At 33.9% G+C, this 23,409-nt stretch overlaps 1 protein-coding gene across 1 annotated transcript in view; it reads left to right on the top strand.

Annotated features, from left to right (window-relative positions):
* Positions 1-22,246, top strand: part of LOC104527063 (slit homolog 2 protein) — a gene marked incomplete at its 5' end in the record, with an annotated part of 93,213 nt that extends 70,967 nt beyond the window's left edge. Inside the window, 7 exons of the mRNA XM_010170680.2 lie at positions 5,081-5,205; positions 5,335-5,432; positions 6,792-6,931; positions 19,288-19,381; positions 21,308-21,445; positions 21,537-21,777; positions 22,112-22,246. Coding sequence (XP_010168982.2) covers positions 5,081-5,205; positions 5,335-5,432; positions 6,792-6,931; positions 19,288-19,381; positions 21,308-21,445; positions 21,537-21,777; positions 22,112-22,246 — 971 coding nt within the window. The remainder of the gene's footprint in view (positions 1-5,080; positions 5,206-5,334; positions 5,433-6,791; positions 6,932-19,287; positions 19,382-21,307; positions 21,446-21,536; positions 21,778-22,111) is intronic.
* Between the last annotated feature and the right edge of the window lie 1,163 nt (positions 22,247-23,409).

Genomic DNA, 23,409 nt, shown 5'->3' on the forward strand with positions numbered 1-23,409 from the left:
ATAAGGTCCCCCGGGACCCTTCTCTTCTCCAGGCTGAACAGCCCCAACTCTCTCAGCCTGTCCTCATAGAAGAGGTGCTCCAGCCCTCGCATCATGCTTGTGACCCTCCTCTGGACTCACTCAAGTAGGTTCATGTCCTTCTTATGTTGGGGGCTCCAGAACTGGACACAGTACTCCAGGTGGGGCCTTACAAGAGCGGAGTAGAGGGGCAGAATCACCTCCCTTGACCTGCTGGCCACGCTTCTCTTGATGCAGCCTAGGATACAGTTGGCCTTCTGGGCTGGAAGTGCACGTTGCCAGCTCATGTTGAGCTTCTCATTCTAACAGCACCCCCAAGTCCTTCTCCTTAGGGCTGCTCTCGATCCGTTCTCTGCCCAGCCTGTATTTGTGCTTAGCATTGCACCAGCCCAGGTGCAGGACCTTGCACTTGGCCTTGTTGAACTTCATGAGGTTAGCACAGGCTCACCTCTCCAGCCTGTCAGGGTCCCTCTGGATGGCATCCCGTCCCTTCAGTGTGTCAACTGAACCGTACAGCTTGGTGTTGTCAGCAGACTTGCTGTGGGTGCACTGAATCCCACTATGTTGCTGACAAAGATGTTAAACAGCACCAGTCTATGTGAGAGAGAACTTGGTTTTACTGTTTTACTGTTTAATCTTCCTCTATTCCATCTGTTTCTCCCTTCAAAATATTTGAAAACATAGAAAACTTCTGCTGTAGCTTCATTTTTCACGGTCCTGATTTAGAAACATTGAAATCCTCAATTGGAAAAAAAAAAAAAAAGTATTTGTGCTTATACTTGTAAGCCATTGCTGAGCTTGTAGTTATTTCTGAGGCATCGAATACATATGATCTTAAGTATTGTAGCTGTAACTTAATCGAACAGTCTAGGTAATCTTCAAGCTATTTTGACTTATTCATCTGTTAATGTATCTTCAAAGGTGAGCTTAAACCCTTCTTCCTTAAAAAAGTGATGGGACTTTGTCACAGTTTGGCTCATCCAAAGTTGTTCTTTACTGCATGTTCATCCTCTTTAGTCTTCTCTCCTTAGGCTGTCTGTCAAAAAGAAAACAAAACCAAAAAACCACTGGAACCCATTTTGTTGAGTGTGATACCAAAGAATTGTCTCTCCCTCCAAATCCTTCTTGCAATTTTTAAACAGCACATCTCTGAGGTCATGCCAGTGTTCATTGCATAGGACATTCATCTGTTGCAAAGTCCCTTGGTCTGATTTTGGATAGGACAATTTCTGATCAATCCGATGGTTTTCTCTACAAGCATCTACTGAACATTTGCAGATATGCTCTCATTACACGTTGTTGTAGGGGTATAAGTGGAAGAATATTTGCAGGGACATGCCGGACTTGTTTGGTTATTTTCCAGGTGTGTCAGTTTTAAGAACTGTATCACCCTTCCCTACAGTCATTGTTACGTTTCTTTCTGTCAGACAATCCAGAAAGTATATCTTACTCCCTCTTGCCCATCAGCAAATATCCTTTATATTATTACACGGGGTAAGAACTGTATTTGTTTCAGTTCCAAGTGTGGAGATCTGGTATTATGGATACCTTTGAGAGAAAATATTTTTCCTGCCTGTGTCCTATGAAGATGCTCATAATTACAGATTGCAAATCAGCAGCTTTTCAATGACACAATGACCCTGTAAGACATTATGTGTCTGTTACTCAAAGATAAGTAATTTTATCGTTCGCTTAAAAATGAACTGTTGAATAGAAACTAGGAAGACGCTATATTCCTATTAGAACCCAAATTTTAGGCACTGAGTGAGAGGACTGTTTTCAGATATGTCTGTAGATGGTCTGCTATTGTGTATTTATTTACAGGAAAAGAGTAGTGTGTAATTCCCTCTTAGCAATTAAAAGTGAAATGGGTGCTTGAATTCGACTTATATAGTGAATGGTTCTCAGTGAAAATTAGCATTTTAAAATTAAGTCTCACTTGACTCTATTTTTATTAATTCTTTTACTCCAGGAATCATCCCTTCGTATTTTCTTCTTTCACTTATTTTTCTAGGTTTATGGGTGTTTTATTTTTTCTTTTTTTATGTGGCCTCTAACAGTTTCTCAATCTTTTACTTTTACCCCTTACCATCCATGCCCTGCTTCTAGAGATTCCAGGGCCTTGTGGTTTTCTGATACCAGGTAAGGTTATAAGTAGATCTGGAATGGGTGATCTGATTAAGAACGGACCTTCTGACCTTCCTTTTGTGTACCTCAAGCAGACTTCTTCCCTAAGACACGCATGTTTACTGTTTGTTTTCCCCTTTGATGAATTTACAGCTGGCTCTTCTTGATATATCTTTTAACATATCGTATGAACAGTTGGGTTATTTTAAAAGCCTGGATTTGAGGTCTGAAAATTATCTAACTGAAATGATAGTTTCCACTGCATTGTACTAAAATCATTGATTTAATTAGCAGCTTTAGTGTAAGTGACTCAGTGTATAGATGCTGATTTTGACGCCATATGTACAAGAGAATTGGAGTTCCTGAATCATAACAAGTCAGAGCTTAATTTTTTTAATGCAACAGGTTTCTCTAAAAGCTGGTTTGTGTCGTGTTTTTCTTCGAAAATATTGGATAGCTACATGTGTGCGTGTATGTTTGTCAATAAAATATGCTTTAGTTTTTCACTGTTTACAGAAGAACACTTCTTATTTTTTCTTTTATTTTAAGGATTTTTTCCATTTAGGGCTTATCCAATTATATATATGTCTGCAATGTGAAAAACTAAACAGTAGCTTATGAACTCAATTATTTTTCATATACAAGTCTTTTAACACTTGCAAGCAAAAAGTGGAAAGCAACAGTATAGTGCAAATGAAAGTAGGTTTCAGAACTACCTTTACATTAGACTTCAATAAAAATATCTGAAACATTTCCATTTTTTTATTTTACAACTGAAGAATGATAAATCAAAACGTTATTTTTTTTATTGGATACTACATATATAATAATATTTTGAAATAAACACAGCACAAAAATCAGATACAGTATTGTTTACTGTCTTGTTGAAACTTAGATTCCCATTTTCTGGCGCTGTTTTGGAAGTGAAATTTAGGTTGTTAATCCGTTTAGGAAAATAACCTTAGTTACTGAATGGTTTTTTTAAATTCATGCCAAATAATTAGCATTTTATTGCATAAGAAGTAGAAAAGAGGATATGATGTTCAGAATAAACATTTGAGGCAAGTACGTATAGACTTCCAGGCTACAGCACAATGTTAGAAATTTTTTTTAATTTTTTTTTTTTTTTTTTTACTAATTTTAATATGACCTTATTTTTTTCACAGAACCTCTTAATGTACTCTAGCAATAATCAGCAATAGTCTCAAGTACACAGGCAGGACTTTCTAGATGTTAATTCTGTGGTCTTTGTTTCAATTCTTCTATGTCTGCTATTTGCTGGTCTAACAGAAACTTTAATCAGGTGTAGATTTCTCTTTCAAAATAAGGTAAAGAAGTCAGGAATAGTCAATGATCCACATATATTGTGGCTTTGGCAATAAGCATCTTGTCACAGATTACTGTGTTCGTCTCTGGATTTGCTTGCAAGCTGTGACACAGAAGGATACCAGCAACTGCAGATTTAAAAAAAAATAAAAATAAAAAAAAGTCAGCCTGTTTAACACCCCCTACTGAATCCTTATAGTCACGTGGCCTCCTTCCCTGCCAGCTCCTTTACAACGACTTATCTCAGATTAATTTTGCAAAGAAAATAAGTAAAGAAAATTAAGAAATCTAAGTTTAAAAAAATCCAAAACACCCACATCCCATATCTTGGTAGAAGTGCTCTGTCAGCTTGGAAAATTTTGTAGTCTGGCTGATTTTAAGTAAAATCTGTTATGAAGCAGTCAGGCAGTTCCACCAGTAGGTCTCAGGAGTTTGGGTTTTGTTTCTATTTAGAAGAAATCACTGTTTATTGCTTAAAATGTACAAAACATCTGTGGATATCTAAAGGTTTTTTTCATAGGTTAAATCTGAATTCAAGCTGGAGTAATGTTATCAAGCAATAGAGCTGGAGATAATAGAGAATGTATGTTCATTCTCTTAATAGGCGTTTGGCCTATTGTTTTCTCTTACAGTAATAAATCTTTTGTCTATCACAAAGTGTATGAAAATTAATAATTATTTATATGCATGTGATTTCTAATTTTTAACAAATAACCAGTGATTTATTTGGCTGTTTTAAAATTGTAAAACAACAGAAAAATAAATAAATATCTTCAAAATATTTCTATAATAGAGGTAAGATTTATGTAGGCCAAAGCTCTAAGTCTGGCTTCTGAAACTTACGATTTTGTCAATATTAATTGCTGAATTCTGTCTTTATAATCATTAATATAAGAAACTAGACTGCAAGCATGGATTGCAGCCCTCATTTGCACATACATTCATGGTACAGTTTGCATTATTTGTGGGATCACCTAATGCTGTAATCCACAGACCTATGTGTGATTTCATAAGGGAGCAAGGTACAGTATAGAGCTATTCGTGGTGAGCTAGCTTGGGCAATGCAGTTCACATTGCAGTTCACAAGTGTTCAACCAATTTACAGGTCATTTTACCAGATCATATTGCTATCTTTGTGATCCTGCAGATAAAAAGTAAATTAAACAAAAAATACTTTAATAGTGTTCTCTGTAACACCATCAAGGACAGGATTGCAAACTATGATAGTCCTTTTTCTCACAGGCAGTTTTTGCCCACTAAGGAGGCAAAAGCTGAAATTGTATTCTTCATTTTTTTTTTTTACTACAAAGGAAAGGTAATTATCATGGATCAGAACTGTACAGATTTCAGAGAATGGGGATATAGAAATCACTTTGGGGTTATGTTCTTTTTTTTAAAAAAAAGTGATAATTAAACCAAAAATCTGACCCCAAATTTATTTGATCATATCAAAATAATTAAGGACAGTCAAGCATGCCATTCATATGGAAATACCACAGAGTCTAAAATATAAATTTCATTCTAAAATTTAAAGCAACATGGCAGATATAGACTGTCAAATATAAATTAATAGTTGTTTGTTTCTGACTATTGAATTTGTATTTTTAAGGGCCCATGGATGTTAATATTCTTGCTAAGTGTAACCCCTGTTTATCAAATCCATGTAAAAATGATGGAACCTGCAACAATGATCCAGTAGACTTCTATAGATGTACTTGCCCGTATGGTTTCAAGGTAGGTACTGAATGAAGAGAAAAAAGCTTATTGCAATCTAAGCTTCTTAACATCTTTAAGTTTCATTTGACTCCCTTCCACTAGTGTCTATGTTTTCTTCTTAAATTGTAATTGTTGTTCCCTGCATAGGGTCAAGACTGTGATATTCCCATTCATGCTTGCATTAGTAACCCGTGCCACCATGGCGGAACTTGCCATTTGAAAGAAGGAGAAAAAGATGGTTTCTGGTAGGTTGTTTTTAATTGTAATAACAGGATGGAAAACTAGTGAATTTTATATGCTGAAATAATTTTGGTGTTAATCTTTGGGTTCTCTGTGTTTGCTGGTATACCACAAAGGCAGATTTTAAGTGCTTCTGAAGTTTTCAGAACATGTTGTTGTCCTTGGAAAGATTCTAAAGCTTTGAAACTGTTAAAACCAGTAACAAATGATTGTGATTAGCTGAGGCATATCAGGTCAAGACAACATAGTATTCACTCCATTATGCTAATTAATAGCTAGCTAGATCCCTGCTGAAGAAATCTCACAATTCAGCTGTTGTGTGTATTACTTCAACAGACAGCATGTAAATGATAAAATGTAAATCCCAGTGAAACAGAAAATTAATGATTCATTTGAAACTCACTATGCCAGCAGATAAACATGCTGTGAGCATTTTTAATTTTGAGTTATTTAATCATACAGTACAATTACTCCAGATGTACTTCATGAATTATGAAATAAAGTTCTTTAGCATTCTTATGTGATATTATTAGGCATTTAATAATCTACACCTCAAGCTTGTTAGAAATGACACTTCAAAAAGATACAATTCATTATCCTGCAATTCATTATGACATTATTCTTATTTTTTAATCCAAATTTCTCCCAAAGATTAAATAGTTTTCTATTAAAAATTAGGAGTTTACATCTTAATACTGTGCCTCTAGAATTTAAAGTGACATAGTCATGTCTCAGAATTTGACCTTTTTCATTTATTTGTTTAAACACCATATATTTTGAAAATCAAAGCAATCTGATAATCAAAGCCACAGAAATTACATAGTGCATATTACCTGAAAATGTATGTGTAGTCATGTTTGAGTGATCTTTTATATTTGCTATCTGTTTTAAAAGCAAAAAAAAAATATTTTTTTGAACAGTTTATACAAGCTTTGTTTTTATATATGCATGTGTTGTGCATGGAATGTTAAACAGAGCTTTATATTGGGGCATTTAACTAAATGATAGTGGAATTCTACTGTTACCTACTAATCCCTGATGCTACAGCCTTTTCCCTGTGTCCATAAGAAATATAATTTAATCTTATAATATAAAGAATATAAAGGTAGAATGCTTTTCAAAATGAATGTTCAGTGATTTAATTTAAGTAGCTCCTTAAACTAAACATTAAGGCACAAGTTTAGAAGCCTTTTTTCTGTAATTTAAAATATGAAAAATAAACATTTATTATATGGTGTTTTACATTATATCAACCACGTTCCTTTATGAGATAGTGAATTATTGCATCTATTAATTACCGAACTTCTTGTCTGATCTCCCCAGATAAAATGTCCGTGTGGTTAGTTTTGTGTTGTGTATTACAGGTGCACTTGTGCAGATGGATTTGAAGGTGAAAACTGTGAAGTAAATGTTGATGACTGTGAAGACAATGACTGTGAGAATAATTCTACTTGTGTGGATGGAATTAATAACTATACTTGCCTTTGTCCACCTGAATATACAGGTAGGAGTATAAGAGAAAGTACAAGTAATTCAAGAATTCCTAGCAGAACAGTAATACTTCTTAGTTTGTAGGTGAATTAGTGGTTATTGTACAATTGACTTAAAGCCAGGTTTCCCTCCATATTCCTCTCCTGTATGGTTTGTAGTCAAAAGTAGACTTAATGCTCATTCATACATTGCTTAGTCAGTTTTAAAAATACAGTATTTTTATATTAAAAGATCATTCAAAATGTGTCCTCCCTAGTGTTTACCTAACCCAGACACCCTAATGAAGAATCCCTGTAGCTGTAGAAATCTGAAAAATATTATTCTTTTACCCTATATACCTCATGTTACTAACAGGGCAGAAAAGGATCTGTCTGTACCAGTAGGGAGCTCAGTTTGGCACCCCTGGAAATTAACATTTCTGTAAGAAACAATAATGCAGAATGCGATACTTTCTCTTCTCTGTTCTAGGAAAAAAAAAAAAAATAGGGAGTGTCCAATTATTTGTTTCTGTCAGTTGACAGGCAGGCCAAAGCATTCCCCTCTGAGACAGAGTGTCTCTTGCTTGCTGTCATCCTCTCTGTGAGAATGAAGGATAGTTAGAACAGCAACACTGAAGAACAAGTAGGACCTATGGTTTACATTGATCTGTTTTATAGTTTTTCTAACTATACAGATCTATTTTCTGTCAGCTAGTTGACCACTTAGGAGAACATAGAGCTTAAATGTAAAATCCACCATAACTTGGGAGTTAACTCTACTCAGTCATCCTGTTGCCTCTGTCCAATGAGTTTTTCACTATCTTCAGGGAGCACAAAATTTGAGATCTGGAAAACTTGGGAGAAGAGGTGAACTCCTGAATTAATTTATTTTATTGAAAACATAGCTAACTCCTTTTTCATCCAGAGTATTTCCATCATTAGTTCTATAACCTATTGGATTGCTTTAATTTTTCAGGTTATTTAAATTTTAAGTCAGTATTTAAACCTCAGAAACCCACAGTGAGTGGAGATAATAGAACACAAGTATAAGAAATACAACTTCATAATCTAATATATGTATTCATCCAGTACTTATGCTCGGTAAATATTTGGTAGAAATTTCCTCACATAGCATAAGCTACAATACCTATAGCAATACAGGTTAAAAGTATAAGTAGCCAGAATAAGGTATTTAATAATAAGTGGATGGTCTGCATCTGGAAGAACAGACATAATAATCCTTCTACCTAGACAAAATAGTGTTTTGCCAAGTACTAATACCTTAATACCTAAGAGCAATTGACAATTCAAGCCTTAGAAACAAATAATAGATAACAGCATCAATAAGTAGAGACAGGTGTTTGCTATTTCTTCTATATTTCAGCATTATGTGAGTCAAGCTTCAGCTCCCCTGGGATCAATTGCTATCTCTTTTAAAAATATGATCAGATAGTTTGATCTTTCAGCTGTTTAGGCTGAAAGAAAGCAAACCAAAGTCACATCAACCCAGTATTCCTGTTCAGTGGCTTCATGCTAAGAGGTTTTATATATCTATAAGAGAATAGACAACTCATTTGCACATGCATTCCTCCTCTGCAGCTTTGCAGGTGTTTTTACCTGTGTCATATATTTTTTCATTTGCAGCATTGCTCTAGATGCATTTAAGTGCCCAAGTCAATAGCTTGCTGTATTCAGAATATGCCATGGGAAGAACTGTTTTGTATTAAATATACATGGAGTGGGTATAAAGGCTTGTTTATATGTGCTAGCCTAAAACTTTGATTAAGTGTGCTTGTTGTATTTCTATAGTACTGTAATTGAAATCTACATTTTACATTTACAATTGAAACAGCAATTTTAGCATTTCTCTATACATATATCTAGTTAGAGTAAAAAGGAGAGCATAAATATTGGTAACATTTTTTATGTTTTTATTTCAGTTGTGCTTCTTCAGTCAAAATACAATTTAATTTGATTCATAACTGTGCATAATTCTGAAAGGAAAATACTATGACTTTAGATAGCAAGTGTTTTTGTTTGCTAATTGTAATTCTTTCAGAAAAAGAGATTTGCTTTTACAGATACGAAGCCTACTCATACTTGATACTGAAGTCAGTAGGTCCTGTGAGTAGGTGAGAATCTTCTCACCAGCTCTAAAGTAAATCAAAACAGTCTACTTGTAATCAGTACATTTAGCTGATCTGTTTTTTTAAAATATGTTGAGAATCTACACTATCCCATCAGATTTTTTTCAACCTAGCCAAAAACAGACACGTGTTTTTTTAAATATAGAACATCAGAGCCTCAACTCGTTTTATAGATAAGTTGGGCAAGAACTGTAGCAAAAGTTCAGGTTTTTCATTCCACAAGATACAGTACAGAATTCTACAATATACTATCTATCTTGTGTCTGCAGATAGGACACAATGTGTGAGATCCCAAGTAATTTTTGAGATTAATTTTAAATAGAAAATATAAAACATGATCTTCACATCCATCATCCTTGATCTTGCATAGTAATTAAATAACCTTCAGTGTTAAGAATTAGACTGACAGTAGTCTGGACACATCAGGATCTAGAAATGGGTAGTGTTCAGAATATAAAGCAATCTTACCATTGCCTCAAGTGTGTATGAGGTACCTATAAAATTATTTATAGGACTTTTTTTTTCCTGTCCTATAGCCTGATTTGAATGAGAAGTAACAGAATCCCTGTCCAGTATGGATATAGTGATTTTCATGAGGAACTTTGTAAACATTTGGATTTTGGTATCTCTTCTAACAGGTTAAAATCAGATATGCATATTGCTAATATATTTTTTTTGTGAAAGATATTTTTCACTAAATGAATTCATGTACTAGTTGGGCAAATGTAGGCTAATCATCAGAAAAACAGGCTATGTATTCAATAGGTGAAAAAGAGTTTTAAATTCAAAGATACTTTCCTCTAGCTCAGAAAGTCCCTGAGCTGTAATATACCAGAAAAATAGCACCATAGGCTTGTCCTGTTCTCTTTTAATTCTGTTGGCAATACTTTGAATAGTTTATTTTCAAGATGTCACAGCATATATGTACTGAATGTGGAAGCATACCAGCCCAGAATATTTTTCTTCATGAATAGTTATCTGCAAATATGCTTACATTTCAGTAGTACAGTATAAGGAAGAAGTAATCTGAAACCTGCTGGTATGAAATGTAAATCATTCTTCTTTAAAGTTTTATTTTCATGTGGAGAGCTTCTTAGAATCTCAAATTAACTCTGAAAATACATACAAAAACTGTGAAAAATGTTTTAAAGAATGTTGCAGTGCAAAACCAAACAGTCACTTTTTGACTTTTCTAACAGTCCTTGAAAATTAACACTTTTGAATACACAGTGTTGATTTAAAAACAATTTTAAAAGCTTATTATTTTGTTGCTTAAGAATCAGGAATTTGTTTTTATCTGTCTCAGTTGAGTTTTACAATTACCTCCACAGTTAAAGGTGGAAAGACAACTAATGGTATTTGCACTATACTATGAGCTTTCTTAAGATCACAGACTGTGACTCTGAAACAACAGTAAGCAAATGGAATCAACAGGCACTGAGTGTCTGATGGAACCTTGAGAAATAAAACATTTAAAATACCTCATACGTCCTGCACTCTTTAACCTCACTATTCTCATAACATTATCATCTCCTTTATTTTAACCAAGTCTAGTAAACTTCCGGTCATTTTATGTACATTCTGTAGATTACAGATGATCATTTCTCTTCCTCATTATCATCAGTCATTAGATCACAGATCTAATTGCTCCAGAAGTAAAACCTTTCTTATGCCACCAGTGGCATGTACTTCTTACCTTTTCTGTTTGTTTTGCTCTGCTGTAGGTGAAACTCTGAAGCTTGCTTCATTTTGCTATATCAACCTCTCTGCTGCTATAGTTGTGCATTAGCTTAATGTGCTATGCTGTTGTATTACAATGTAAAAGTCTCTTGTCTCTTCTGTCTTTGTCACTCCAAGCTGCTAATCTGAATGAAGTGGAAAAAGGTCAGTTGTCTTTTAAGCCTATTTTCACTTACTTTGGTTTCTCACTTTCCTTTCCTTAAAGGTGCATGGATTTCAGTTCTTACAAATGATCAATTAAATTGTATATAGATATAATTTAGAAAGCTCACTGCAAATCCTCAAATTACGCACTTGGCTCTTGCTGTGAATAGATGTCAGAAGAATGTCACTGAGGATGCAGATCGCTGTGCAGGAGTACTTTAATACTACTTTTATTGTCTTTTTTTCAGATGTATTAAAAATTTGTGCAGACACTGACAGAACTAACAAAAAAGTTTACATGGTGATCTTCTGAAATCTTTATTCTCATCACTTTAAAGAAGTACCTTGGTTCAGTTCAAATGTATTCTCTGTTTTATATCATGGTTTTGCTTTAATTTCTTTGTTAGATTATGGTACTAGAAAATATGCTGAAGTATAAAGTGGCAGTTATTGTGCTCATCATTTCTGTGGCCTTTTTTTGCTGTAAATATCTGTACAATCTGAAATGACCGTATTAAGCTGAGGCTATGGTACAAGAAAAGTAATAGTGGAGGGATTTATGACACTAACTTCGGGCATTCTTGATTTTTTTTTTTTTAAGTTTCTGCCTAACACCTATCTCATTAGCAGACATAAACCATCTTCTGTACAATCTGATCATCTATACAATCTGAGAGCTAACATAATCATAATGACATATTTATGAAGTTGCATATTTAGTTTTAAAAGCAAATGAATCATCTTGTAGAGTATTTGCCTTTAATTTGATAAATATATTGTGCAGTATATAAAGCATTATACTATTTCACTAGTAATAAAAAAATTTTCATTATCTATGAAATAGCATGTTGAGCAAGGCTGCAGTTATACCATCTATGTTGACTAATTTAGACATCATAGAATCATAGAATGGTTAGGATTGGAAGGGACCTTAAAGATCATCTAGTTCCAAGCCCCCTGCCATGAGCAGGGACACCTTCCACTAGACCAGGTTGCTCAAAGCCTCATCCAACCTGGCCTTGAACACTTCCAGGGAGGGGGCATCCACAACTTCCTTGGGCAACCTGTTCCAGTGTCTGACCACCCTCACAGTGAAAAACTTCTTCCTAATATCTAATCTAAACCTGCCCTCTTTCAGCTTAAACCCATTTCCCCTTGTTTTGTCATTAATTGCCCTTGTGAAAAGTCCCTTCCCAGCTTTCTTGTAGGCCCCTTCAGGTACTGGAAGGCCGCTATAAGATCTTCCCAGAGCCTTCTCTTTTCCAGGCTGAACATCTGATGAATAATTCTTACAACATAAACTTCAGAGCCTAAATTCTCTCTGTAACTAATGGAGACAAGACATTTCCAGAAAGTTATTCTATCCACAGGTGTTTCATGCTTAAAGCTGTATTCCATTTAGACATGTTGCCATATTTGCATTTTATTATTACTTATCTGGACAGCGAAGATCTATTTATCTTTCCCTTTGTTGCTTCCTGAGTCTTTTTCTACATTGTTCTGTTACTATCCCAGTATAAAACTGGTGGATTTTATAAAAGAGTACTTGTCCCTAGAAAAAACAGAAAAAGTGCAAACTCAGTATAAATAAATATAAAAGTTGAGTTCATTTTTATTCTTGGTTTTAATTTAAAAAAAACCAGCCAAAACACCACCAAACTAAAACCAAGCAGATCACAGTAAACAGTTTGACATATGTGATTCATTGATAAAATTTTGCTTTGACACTGCTTTCCAGTAGCATAAAGAATTTTATTATTTGCTTCCAGAAATTAAAAGAAAAACTTAATTTCTATGTTCACAAAAAATAGCTTTTCAAAAAAGGGAAGGTGCCACTATGAAGAGACCTAAGTCTCCATTTCAAGTTAAAGCAGCTGTTTCCTGTGTATAATTAGTCTTGCTGTTAGTTTAAGTGTCTTTAAATATGATTAAAGGTAGAAAGGCAATGAATCCTGAAACATAGTCACTGTAAATGTATTACACAAGTGTGAACTAGAACATATTAAAATTACTTATTATGTCAAGAACAAATTTCTCACAAACAAATTATCAAATACCCAGGGGATGTGAACTAAGTTCAGCAGCAAAATTAAGCAGATGTGTATGTGATACGTATGTTAGCTTACCAGTTGAACTTGAAAGTTATTAATGGTCTGTAAGTTGCTTGGAGGATCAGTCAGTTTTATCATGCCAGACATCTTTGAATTGTGTCAGTAGTAGGAAAAAATAGAGATAATTTTAGGTAATCATCACAGTTAGGCAAGCCCTGTGTTTCAAAACTTCATTACATGGCCTTCTTGCTAGGACAATAAAGGAGTTGAGTTACTACTTTCAATTCACTTGGTAATCAAATAAGTACCTGCCTAAAATCTAAGCATGCAAGTAATCAAATGCAAATCATGTCATATCCAACTTCATAAAAACTTTAATTATTTAATTAAATCAGGACCATAATCCTCATTCTTGTAAGAACTACACATAAGAGTTACAGCTTCTTAAAATAGATTCCTTTGCTACTCTTGCTTTTCATCACTCATTGTAAGATTTTCTGTTTCATCTAGGTTAATATACTGCGAACGACTTTTCTGTATTAAAAGCTCAAGTATTAAAGTAATTTTGCTGTATTTTCATAAAGGGGGAATATATATTATATCCTTGGCAAACAGAGCTACCTGCTACTAGTTTGATCACTGACATTACTGATTCTGGTCTATGATTGTTTTTCTTAATTGTCTTAAAGCTTACCTGCCTTAAAGTTACTATTTCTTTGTTTTTGCCAAACAGCATATGTAAAAAAACTAGAAATGTTAAACTAAAAGCCCCATCTTACACTGAGATCCATGAGCATGGTGCATAGATGAACAGAGTTAAGCAATGATGAAAGACAGGAACAGTCCAACAATGAATCAGATCTAGAATTTGACTTTAAAATTAAATTCCAGAAAATCGTTCAGATTTGTGGTTATAAACTGCATCCTACTGTGACTGTGAACTTTTTTTAATTGTAAGCAGCTTTGTCCCTCATATAGTAGATATTTTTGTGTTTTCTGAATAATGAGCTCAAGACTTTAAATGATTTATGTTGTCTACTGCTCAGCAAACTCAAGACTTCATAAAAATGCAGCACTTTTCTGTATATCATTTATTAAACGGCACTGACAGTTTCCAACCACTCCTACATTCTATTGCCTATTTAAGTCAGGAGTAATTAAACAGAGACCTTCAGTCAAAGATTCTTACAATAATACCTATTTAATAAAACATAAATACTGCAGAAGTTGACTCACAATATATTGCAACCAAGCTCAGAAACTGGAATGGACATATACATATACATACAAAACCCTGCTATTCTAGCAATTACCAGTAAGTCTGTAATTATATATTTGTTATTTTAGCTTTGGAACAGCAAATAAGTCTTGTAGCAAAAACCTACTTTTGAGAATGAAAACTGACTTTTCTTTTGCATTCTGTCTCTAGTTTTTATTCTGATGTCATACTCGGCTTTGCTAATACACTAGTGATTTTAAGCTTGGCTCTTCAGCAAGCTTGCCTGTAATTAGCAATGTGCTATATTCAGAAGCCCATGTCTATTTGTGTCAGAGCTCTCCATTCAGAAATACAGTCACTGCCATTGCTTTATTTGACTGTATTTTGAATTTATTGCCCAATTATTAAAAATAACTATGATGTAAATCCTTTTTGACCTCATTGCATTGTTCCTTATTATTTGTGGTACTACATGACTTTATATATTGGAAACTCCAGGGTTAAGTTTTTCTGTGATTTATAATCTCATCAAGTCATAAGAGTGAATTAACATGTACAGAGGAAACAAACTGAACTGTGAATCTAGCAAATTTACAACTTTGGTTGATTAATCACAGATTACACACAACTAGTTATCAGTATTTAATAGTGTTGTCTGCCTGTTTAATCTGCATCATCCTCTAAATATAACTACAAAATCTCAGTAAATATTCCAGTCTTGACCTTGGAATATTGTGTTCATTTGGACTGTGCCGACCAAGCAAAGTTCCACTGGTTGCAGTGCTACTTCATACCAGAATCCAGACTTACGGGATTAATTGAGCAAGATATCTTCTGAAAAGAGTTATTGCTTGTTCTAATTAAACTTTGGAAGCGTTTGGTAGGATTTTTGACACTTTATCCACTGCTTATTTTTAAACAAACTAGTCTGTTGATTATTTTCCTACATACAGAAATGTTCCCATCTTTCAAAAACTTACTTAGCCAAGCTCTTACAGTAGCATTAGATGAATAAAAGAATGTACACACACACACATTGATGTCAAGCTTCCTTGAATTGAGACATTTGTTTCACAATATTTTTACATTATTTTGAAGTATGTTTTTTAAAACATTGTATTATACTTCCCAAATTATTGAACACTAACATTTCCTTCCAGTAAAGCCAAGAAGCCCAACTTGGTAAATCTGGTATTTCCTTCAATGAGTGTTTCACTTCCATCACTGTCTTCATTTCAACAAAATTACTTTCTCCCCTTGACCTTGTCTCAGTTAAATTCTGAATAACACATTAGTTATTCAGGACGCTAAAAGAGATGTTGCTTTAACAGGAAACTATTCTTTATTGGTTCAGATCCCATGTCACATATTTTCCCCTACCTTTTCTATTAACTGTTTCACAAACAGTTATATTTTGGTTATGGGAACACTCCATTCAGAACATAAATCTGTTAACAGTACAAATGAAGACCTGGCACTTCGTTTATTTTGGTTTGTTCTTCTAGTATTTATATTTTCTTTCAGAAATTCAGTATCCATATTTTGGAATCCATCTTGATTTTTTCTTGGTTTCCCTTTTACTGATCTTGAATGCAAGTCTGTCATGAATTCTACGCTTTCTTTATAATGAAAGTTTGTACTTTACATAAAACAGACTTTTGTTTTCATAGGGTTTTTTACATTATTATTTACGTTTCACTACATGGACCACCATGTTTACCATGTCCTTTCCTTGATTCCTGTTTCCTTCCACAAGCTAGTTGCTAATGGACTGTTTAACTGAAAGCTCCCTCCAGAGATATGATTCTGACTTATTTCACAGTGCATACAATTTGCAAATGCAAGGGGAAATTTTCCTTCCTTCTATGGTATCACAGCACAAAAAGTCCTGTCTTTTAAAGACAAGTAGGTTTTTGAATCATTCTTTCTCTTCTTTTTCAGTTTGCAGACTTTTCTACAGAGTACTCAGGTCTGAGTCTGACCATAATCTCAAAAATACGTGATGCTCTTTACAAGCCATTTGGCTGCAGTAGGCCTGGTAGTGTAACATTGGTCTTACGATTTGAGGTGGACATTTTTCAAAAATTTAAGCCTGTTTCAAACTTAAACTTCCAGTCTCTATGCAAGATTCACAGCCATGACTTGGTAATTAAGACATCTCAAGTGCCCCTTAGCTTTTCATAAGGTGATTCAGCTTTCAGTGTAGTTCATAAGTTATTAGGGCCATCAACCTATGACGACTATGTGCTCTAAGAAATCATGTATTTTCTTAGTACCTAGATGGGAGTTGAGGGGATGGACAGGCTTAGGCCGTACTCAATAAAGTTGTTTGTGACACAAGAAATTTTTTAGATCTGTGCCAATAATAGTCTAAGCCATGGATGGCCCAGTTACTGTCCTGTAGCAAAGATCAATGCCAGTCCAGTAAAGCTGACAGTAATGGTGAGATTGCTTGCTCCTATTATGCCAGTCCTGATTTGCCTTTTTCTTGGGATTTTTGAGGTTTTCCACTGAACATTTCCATTGAGCATACTGTGATTTTAACTAGCGACAGCAAACCTCCAGCCGTGCTCAGCATGGCACTTTCAGAAAGTCTCTGATCCTCTGTTAGAATTAATAATCTTGGGAATGTTTAGAGGTGTTTTTGTCTTGTAAGTACTAAACAGCCATATTTTTACCATTTGTAATTGAGATGTCATATATTTTGCAATTCTGCATGCAATTTAATGTAGAGTCTATACCATAATAAAATATTTGTATGGGGGGTTGTGTGTGTGTGTGTGTATATATATATATATATATGTGCATATCTACATATATATGTAGGCATATGTAGAGAGATTTGTAAGCCATAGGAATGTGTATAAACTAAGTAAAAAAACAGTAATTTTGCTTATTATACCCCATGTTCCTGAAAATCTGAATTACCTATTCCTGTATTTATATCTCACTTTTAAATGTTGCTGACCTTTAAACAGATTACAGCTATTAAAACAAGTTCTGCAAATTGACAAAATGCTATGTGAAGAATTACTTCCTCTTATATATGTATTTGTTTGAACAAAATCCCTTGAAAAGCGAAAATTATCTGGTTTTTGTTTGCTATATCGTGGGATGCAAAGAATCCTTGGTATTTCAAGATTTTTTGTGCACTGACCTAGTCATAACAGTTGCACATTTTCAGACTAATAAGTCCATTGAGAGTTTGAAGAGGCTTTGAGGACAGAATTAACATCTTTTTATTAGTCATCTTCAGTGGCCTGCATTTGATCTTCATTTACTTTCCTACATATATTGACTAAGTCACATTGTTACTGAGAGTTTTCCTGAAGACTATTAAGTAGCCTGTGTTTGAAGGCAATTTTCTTGTGTTAACTCAAAGCTATATTTGGTTTTGTAGTGAAAATGCACTATTTGCAAATTCATAATGTGCCATCAATTTTTAATTAAAAAACTAACCAACCAAACAAAAAAACTTTATGTAGAACCAGTCTGTATCTTTTGGATGGCTGTGAAGTACTTGTATAGCTGATTTTGGCTTCTCCTGTGATTTTTGAAGATGTAAAGGTCTCATGTCTTATCACACTTAGCATACATGTTTCAGAGGTGGTTTTATCCAACATAACCATCTTTGGCTCTGGTTCCGTTCTGCCTTTTTTCTCTGTCCTTGCTTTAATGTAGACTGTTCTTCAACTCTTTTACATTTTCGTTTATTTATCCAACATTTGAAAAAAGTTCTACATACCCTAAGATGTAAGTCCTGGAAATAAATGCCTCAAGTCCTGGGTAGTCAGTATTCATATTCACGATATGCAGTTTTAAACACTAGTATGTAAGCACACTTGCTGTGGAAAGGACAGATTTCTCTGGAGGATCTGTTGAACTTGTTAAAAAAAAAAAAAAAACAACAAACAAACAAAAAAGACCCCAAACTTTAACCATCTACTGTTGCTTTCACTTTATTATGATGTGTACTTATAGAATTCCAGAGAAGCCCATGTAAGCAAGAAGGCAGCTTCTGAGTGGTGCTAGGCACTTGGCAAGGAGCAGTGTAAAATGTCAGAAACCTTATTGCTTAATGACAGTAGTAGCTGATGAGCTGATGCACATACACACACATGCGTATATATTCTGAAAGAGATCTTCATATATTCTCTCCAAAAATCTCCATTCCAATGTTATTATCCTATATGTTTTCTAATTTACCTGTTCCTGATTCTACCCAAGTTGTGTGCATGCTGGAATAAGTATATTTATCTTAAAAACCAGTGATAAACTTTGCAAGTACACTATTCATGGTATCTTCTAATTATTAGGGAACAAGACATTGTTGATTTGTTTACAGACCTGTAAGTGTTTCCTTGTCATAAAGTTGCAAATGAAATAATATTTTAATCATATGAAAATATTTTATAGATTATGCAGCTCATGTTAGAAATTAGATCCACTGTTAGGCTTCTAGCAGCAGGGAAGGGTAGACATTTGACATAGTGGGGTTTTTTTCCCTTTTCTTTTCACAGAACAGATTAGAGATAGTTATGGTACATTAACAAATGCAAAAATTGGAGATTCATATTTAAGAGAAAGTAGAAAGCAAGTTTCATTTTGGGATAATTTGAATTGTATTGATGTGCAGTGATACTAACAGGGTTTTTTGAGATAATAGATTAGTTATAGTGCAAATCAAAGTATTTTTGTGTGTAATGAGCTTAGAAATAAATGAGAGGAAAGCATATTGATGCCTTATTTGTCCTAGTGAGAAGAAATTTGATCACTAGTGTTTTGCTATACAGCAGAGCTTGATAAATAAATAAAAACATTTTTTTCACAAAATTATCATTTATATCCATGGATAGGTGATTGACATTGAACTTTTTTTTAATTAAAGGAGTTATCAGAACCATTAGTATTTATTTATTACTATTTATTTCATTTTTAGTATTTATTACAAAGGTAGTATTAATTATCATATCATGAAGTATGCATTTTTCAGTTTACCAAAGCTGTAGCAGTTACTTTCAGAATAGAAACAGCTATTTTCAGGTCACTGTGATACGTTCACTGAATTAATAGCACACATTATATTTCAGGTGAGCTCTGTGAGGAGAAACTAGATTTCTGTGCTCAAAACCTGAATCCTTGCCAACATGACTCAAAGTGTATTCTGACACCCAAAGGATACAAGTAAGTCTAAAACATTGTCACAATCCAACTGAATCTAAATTTCTATTTTTTTACCCTGTTTAACGTCTTTTCCTTTTGTTTAGGTGGAAGGAAGTACTATTCTCAAAATACTGATTTCAGTTATTATCAAGCATTACGGCAGAATAGGCCATTATTTTAATGTAGATCTACATTATTATCATACATATGTTTTACTGAATTTTACTGATCCTTAACAGTTTTAATTCCAGTCAGATTTTAAATAGGAATGCAGAGTAGAGCAGTTAGCCTATGTCACAGTCTGTACAAAACCCTTTTAGCTTGGACAGTAGGAAAATAATTGCATTTAATAGAAGTGGAATAATTATACTGCTTTCTGAGAAGTAATTGTGAAAGAGATTATTAGGAAGGCACACTGGAAGGTACAAGCTAAAGAAGTCCATCCCCAGGAAAACTAATCTTTAATTACACCATATCCTTATCATATTAATTGCTATGCACTATTTAAAGTGATATTAATAGGCTTTAGCTTAATAAATACAGGAAACCTGCAGATTTCAATTGTTGCCATAAGCACCTGTTTTATGCACAGTATGCTCTTGTGCTAAAATCAGATTATTTATTATCATGCCTACTATTTATGAAATGAAATTTCATTTAAAATATGGCAAAAATAGTCAAATGTTAAATATACAAATGAATATGAAATGAAGTTGATATTTTTCAACTGGAAAATAGAAAACTTGTTGGATTTAAATTGTTGTGTGTTTTGTTTATTTTCTTCATGCCATTTGAGTAAACCTAGTTTGGCATCGTACACTTTACTGCCTAGTTCATTAATCTTCCATGTTACTTTCTGAGATTTTAAATCAGAAAATAGCACATCGAGTAACTTCAAGCATGTGTCTCATTTACTTAGCTTTTTGATAGCGTGCTTTATATTCTTTTTTCAATTTTCTTATTCGTATATGTGGAATAAAAATTGAGATGTTTGATTGAAGTACTTAATTTAAAGTTACACAGCTATTTAAAATTGCTCTTCACGCTTTAGAGCAAATTTTAGATGCTAAAACAAACACCAGGGAGGGAATCACAAAACCTAATGAAATCAATTACATACATCTTAATTAAAAAAAAAAACAAAAAACAAACAAACCAAAACGTGGATACATTAATTTGCAATGTTTTCCATTCATTTTTCAAAGAGTTCCAGGCATTCATGTGTTCTAATATATGAGAATTCCCTGAAGAACTGCCACTAGCATTAACAACGAGAGTTGCATGAGGGGAAAAAAAAACAAAGCAAAACCAAAAAAACATTGCGTACTGTCTTGAGGATATGCTGTTTCTAGTTCCATGGAGTCTCGGGGAGAGCAGAAGATGTATTTTGAGACTTCTGTTAGTTTACTAACCATGGAGCTATTTATAGTAAATCAGGCTAGTGGAACTTCAAGGGGAAAAATCTATACATAGCTTCTAGACTGTATAAATGGAGTATTGGTCCATTCATAGCTGTTCAGTTGACAAAGAAAATATCCATCAGTACAATACAAGCCTTGGATTATTTATCTCAGTTTCAGCAACTAAGCTTATTGATTATTTTTAGTGTTCACAGCCACTTTCAACATCCTGTAACATTCTGCTTTACTCATAAATTCCAAGAACATCTGTCAAAATGATTCATGAGGGCTCTCTAGATTTAAATCACAATTCTTCAGTATAATGGCAGATGAGTAACCATGCGTAACTAGCAAAATAGCAAATTCATTACATGTGTAGATTCCCCATGTAATAACATGGTTAAGCTACATAGTCTTTACACAAAAATTCACAGTAATGCTTTTTTTTTCTTTTCTTGAGTTTTAAACAAGTAGTTCCTGAACTTTGTCATAATCACATTATTGTTAAAAGGCACTGTGCTATCCCACTTGCTTTCGTGTTTCACAGATGTGATTGCACACCTGGATATGTAGGTGAGCATTGTGATATTGACTTTGATGACTGCCAGGACAACAAATGTAAAAACGGAGCACAGTGTACTGATGCAGTTAATGGATATACGTGTATTTGCCCAGAAGGATACAGGTGAGAAAGATCAGAAGGTAGTACAAACATGTATGTCTTATGTCAAAGGTGCTTTTTTTTGGAAGTAGTAATTTTTTCTGTTTGTATTTAGTGGCTTGTTTTGTGAGTTTTCACCACCAATGGTTCTACCTCGCACCAGCCCTTGTGATAATTATGAATGTCAAAATGGAGCCCAGTGTATCATAAAAGAGAGTGAACCAATCTGTCAGTGTTTATCAGGCTACCAGGGTGACAGATGTGAAAAGCTGGTCAGTATAAACTTTGTCAACAAAGAATCCTATCTACAAATCCCTTCAGCCAAGATACGTCCCCAAACCAATATCACTCTACAGGTAAGATTTCCTGTGTTGTAGATTCTGATCTAGAAAAGAGCGTAACTAACTTCTCATGGTGTGTAAAATTGGCCAAAGTTGTCATTGGCTTATTTAAAGAGCTTTTCAGTTTGAGCTAAAAATCTAGAAGAGTCACTGGAATAATGCTATGTTTGTATTGAAATAGATGGGCTTATTGATAGGAAGAGAAAGAATTTTGTCCGGTTGTCCTTCAAGGAACAGTTTTATAGTGAAATAATAGAGTATGGCAGTAAATTCAGAGATTCTCTTAATACAGCATATTGATTTAAAATTTATTTTTAGTTCTTTCTAAGTGTTTCTTTCTTTTAACTAGATTGCCACAGATGAAGACAGTGGGATCCTGCTCTACAAAGGCGATAAAGATCATATAGCGGTAGAGCTGTACCGAGGTAGAGTGAGGGTCAGTTATGACACAGGATCTTATCCAGCCTCTGCTATTTACAGGTGAACCCAGATGAAACAAATTTCTAACTGAAACAAAACATGTATTAATTCCTTATATCAAAGTCACATTTTTCAATAGATGATTAAAATTAATATATGCAAATGAATGTATTGTCAAACATTTATAAGCTATTGCCAAAAGACATGATTTGGCTTGGAAAATAACTCTAATGCAGATATGTGAGAAAGACAATATATTATTTGATCCATTAAAACTGAGTAAGAGTTAGCTTTCAGCAGAATATTTATACATTTGTGTAAAGCCCCCATGTGTAAGTGGAGATTTTCCATTATGTTACTGCCAGATAATTTCCTAGTGTGAAGGGTAAAGTGCAGAACTATACTGCATACTACAGAAATGAAACGGAAGTTTCTCTTCTCTTCTGTGTTAGGCAATCAAATAATGTGCGACTTTTCCCTGGCAAGTGAAGAGAAAGCTAAAAACTTGATTCTGAAAAAAGGCACTACCCTTGAAAAAGAAATGTTTTTTGCTTCCAAAGTCATTAAGAGACAGAACCCACATCTGCTTCTGGAGCATAATTTTTCAGGTTTTTTTAAAGTCAAATTTCACTGGTTCTCTGAAAAATTACCACCTGAATTTCTGGGGAGGTTTTATGTAACTTCTCAAGAATTTGCAGGCAGACATTGAAAGGGTAAGCAAAAAGTCATAATTTCTTGGCCTTGATTGCCCTATTGTTGCTACAAATACATTCAGAAAAAAAGGAGAAGTGTTAAATGAGTTTTCCTTGAATCTTCTTTTTTCTGTATTTACACTTTTTGTGTTGTAAAATTATATCCAGTGTATATCTACTTGCTGGAGTTTGTAGCAGCTGACATTGTTCTGTATTCTATTAGGGACTTTTCATTGAAAAGAAATGTTTTTTAGAAATTATTGCACTCAAATGGCAATATAAAATCAAAAGCTTACTTTTATATAGCAGGGAAACAATACTAAACTTTGTTATAATTGGTAATAACACCAAGGGAGCTGTGGTTTTAGTAGATTACCAAAAGCATTCCACAGAAAAAAAATAGTTCCTATAAAATGCAGTATAAAGTTGTTTAGTAAAAACATAGCCTTTAACAATAAGCATCTTAAGGTTGCTTTTATTTTCTGATGCAATATGTATTTCATAAGGTTTTTTTACAATTCCATGAAATAACATA

The sequence above is a fragment of the Antrostomus carolinensis genome, unplaced genomic scaffold, assembly GCF_000700745.2.
Source record: "Antrostomus carolinensis isolate BGI_N321 unplaced genomic scaffold, ASM70074v2 scaffold4246, whole genome shotgun sequence".
Classification (NCBI taxonomy): Eukaryota; Metazoa; Chordata; class Aves; order Caprimulgiformes; family Caprimulgidae; genus Antrostomus; species Antrostomus carolinensis.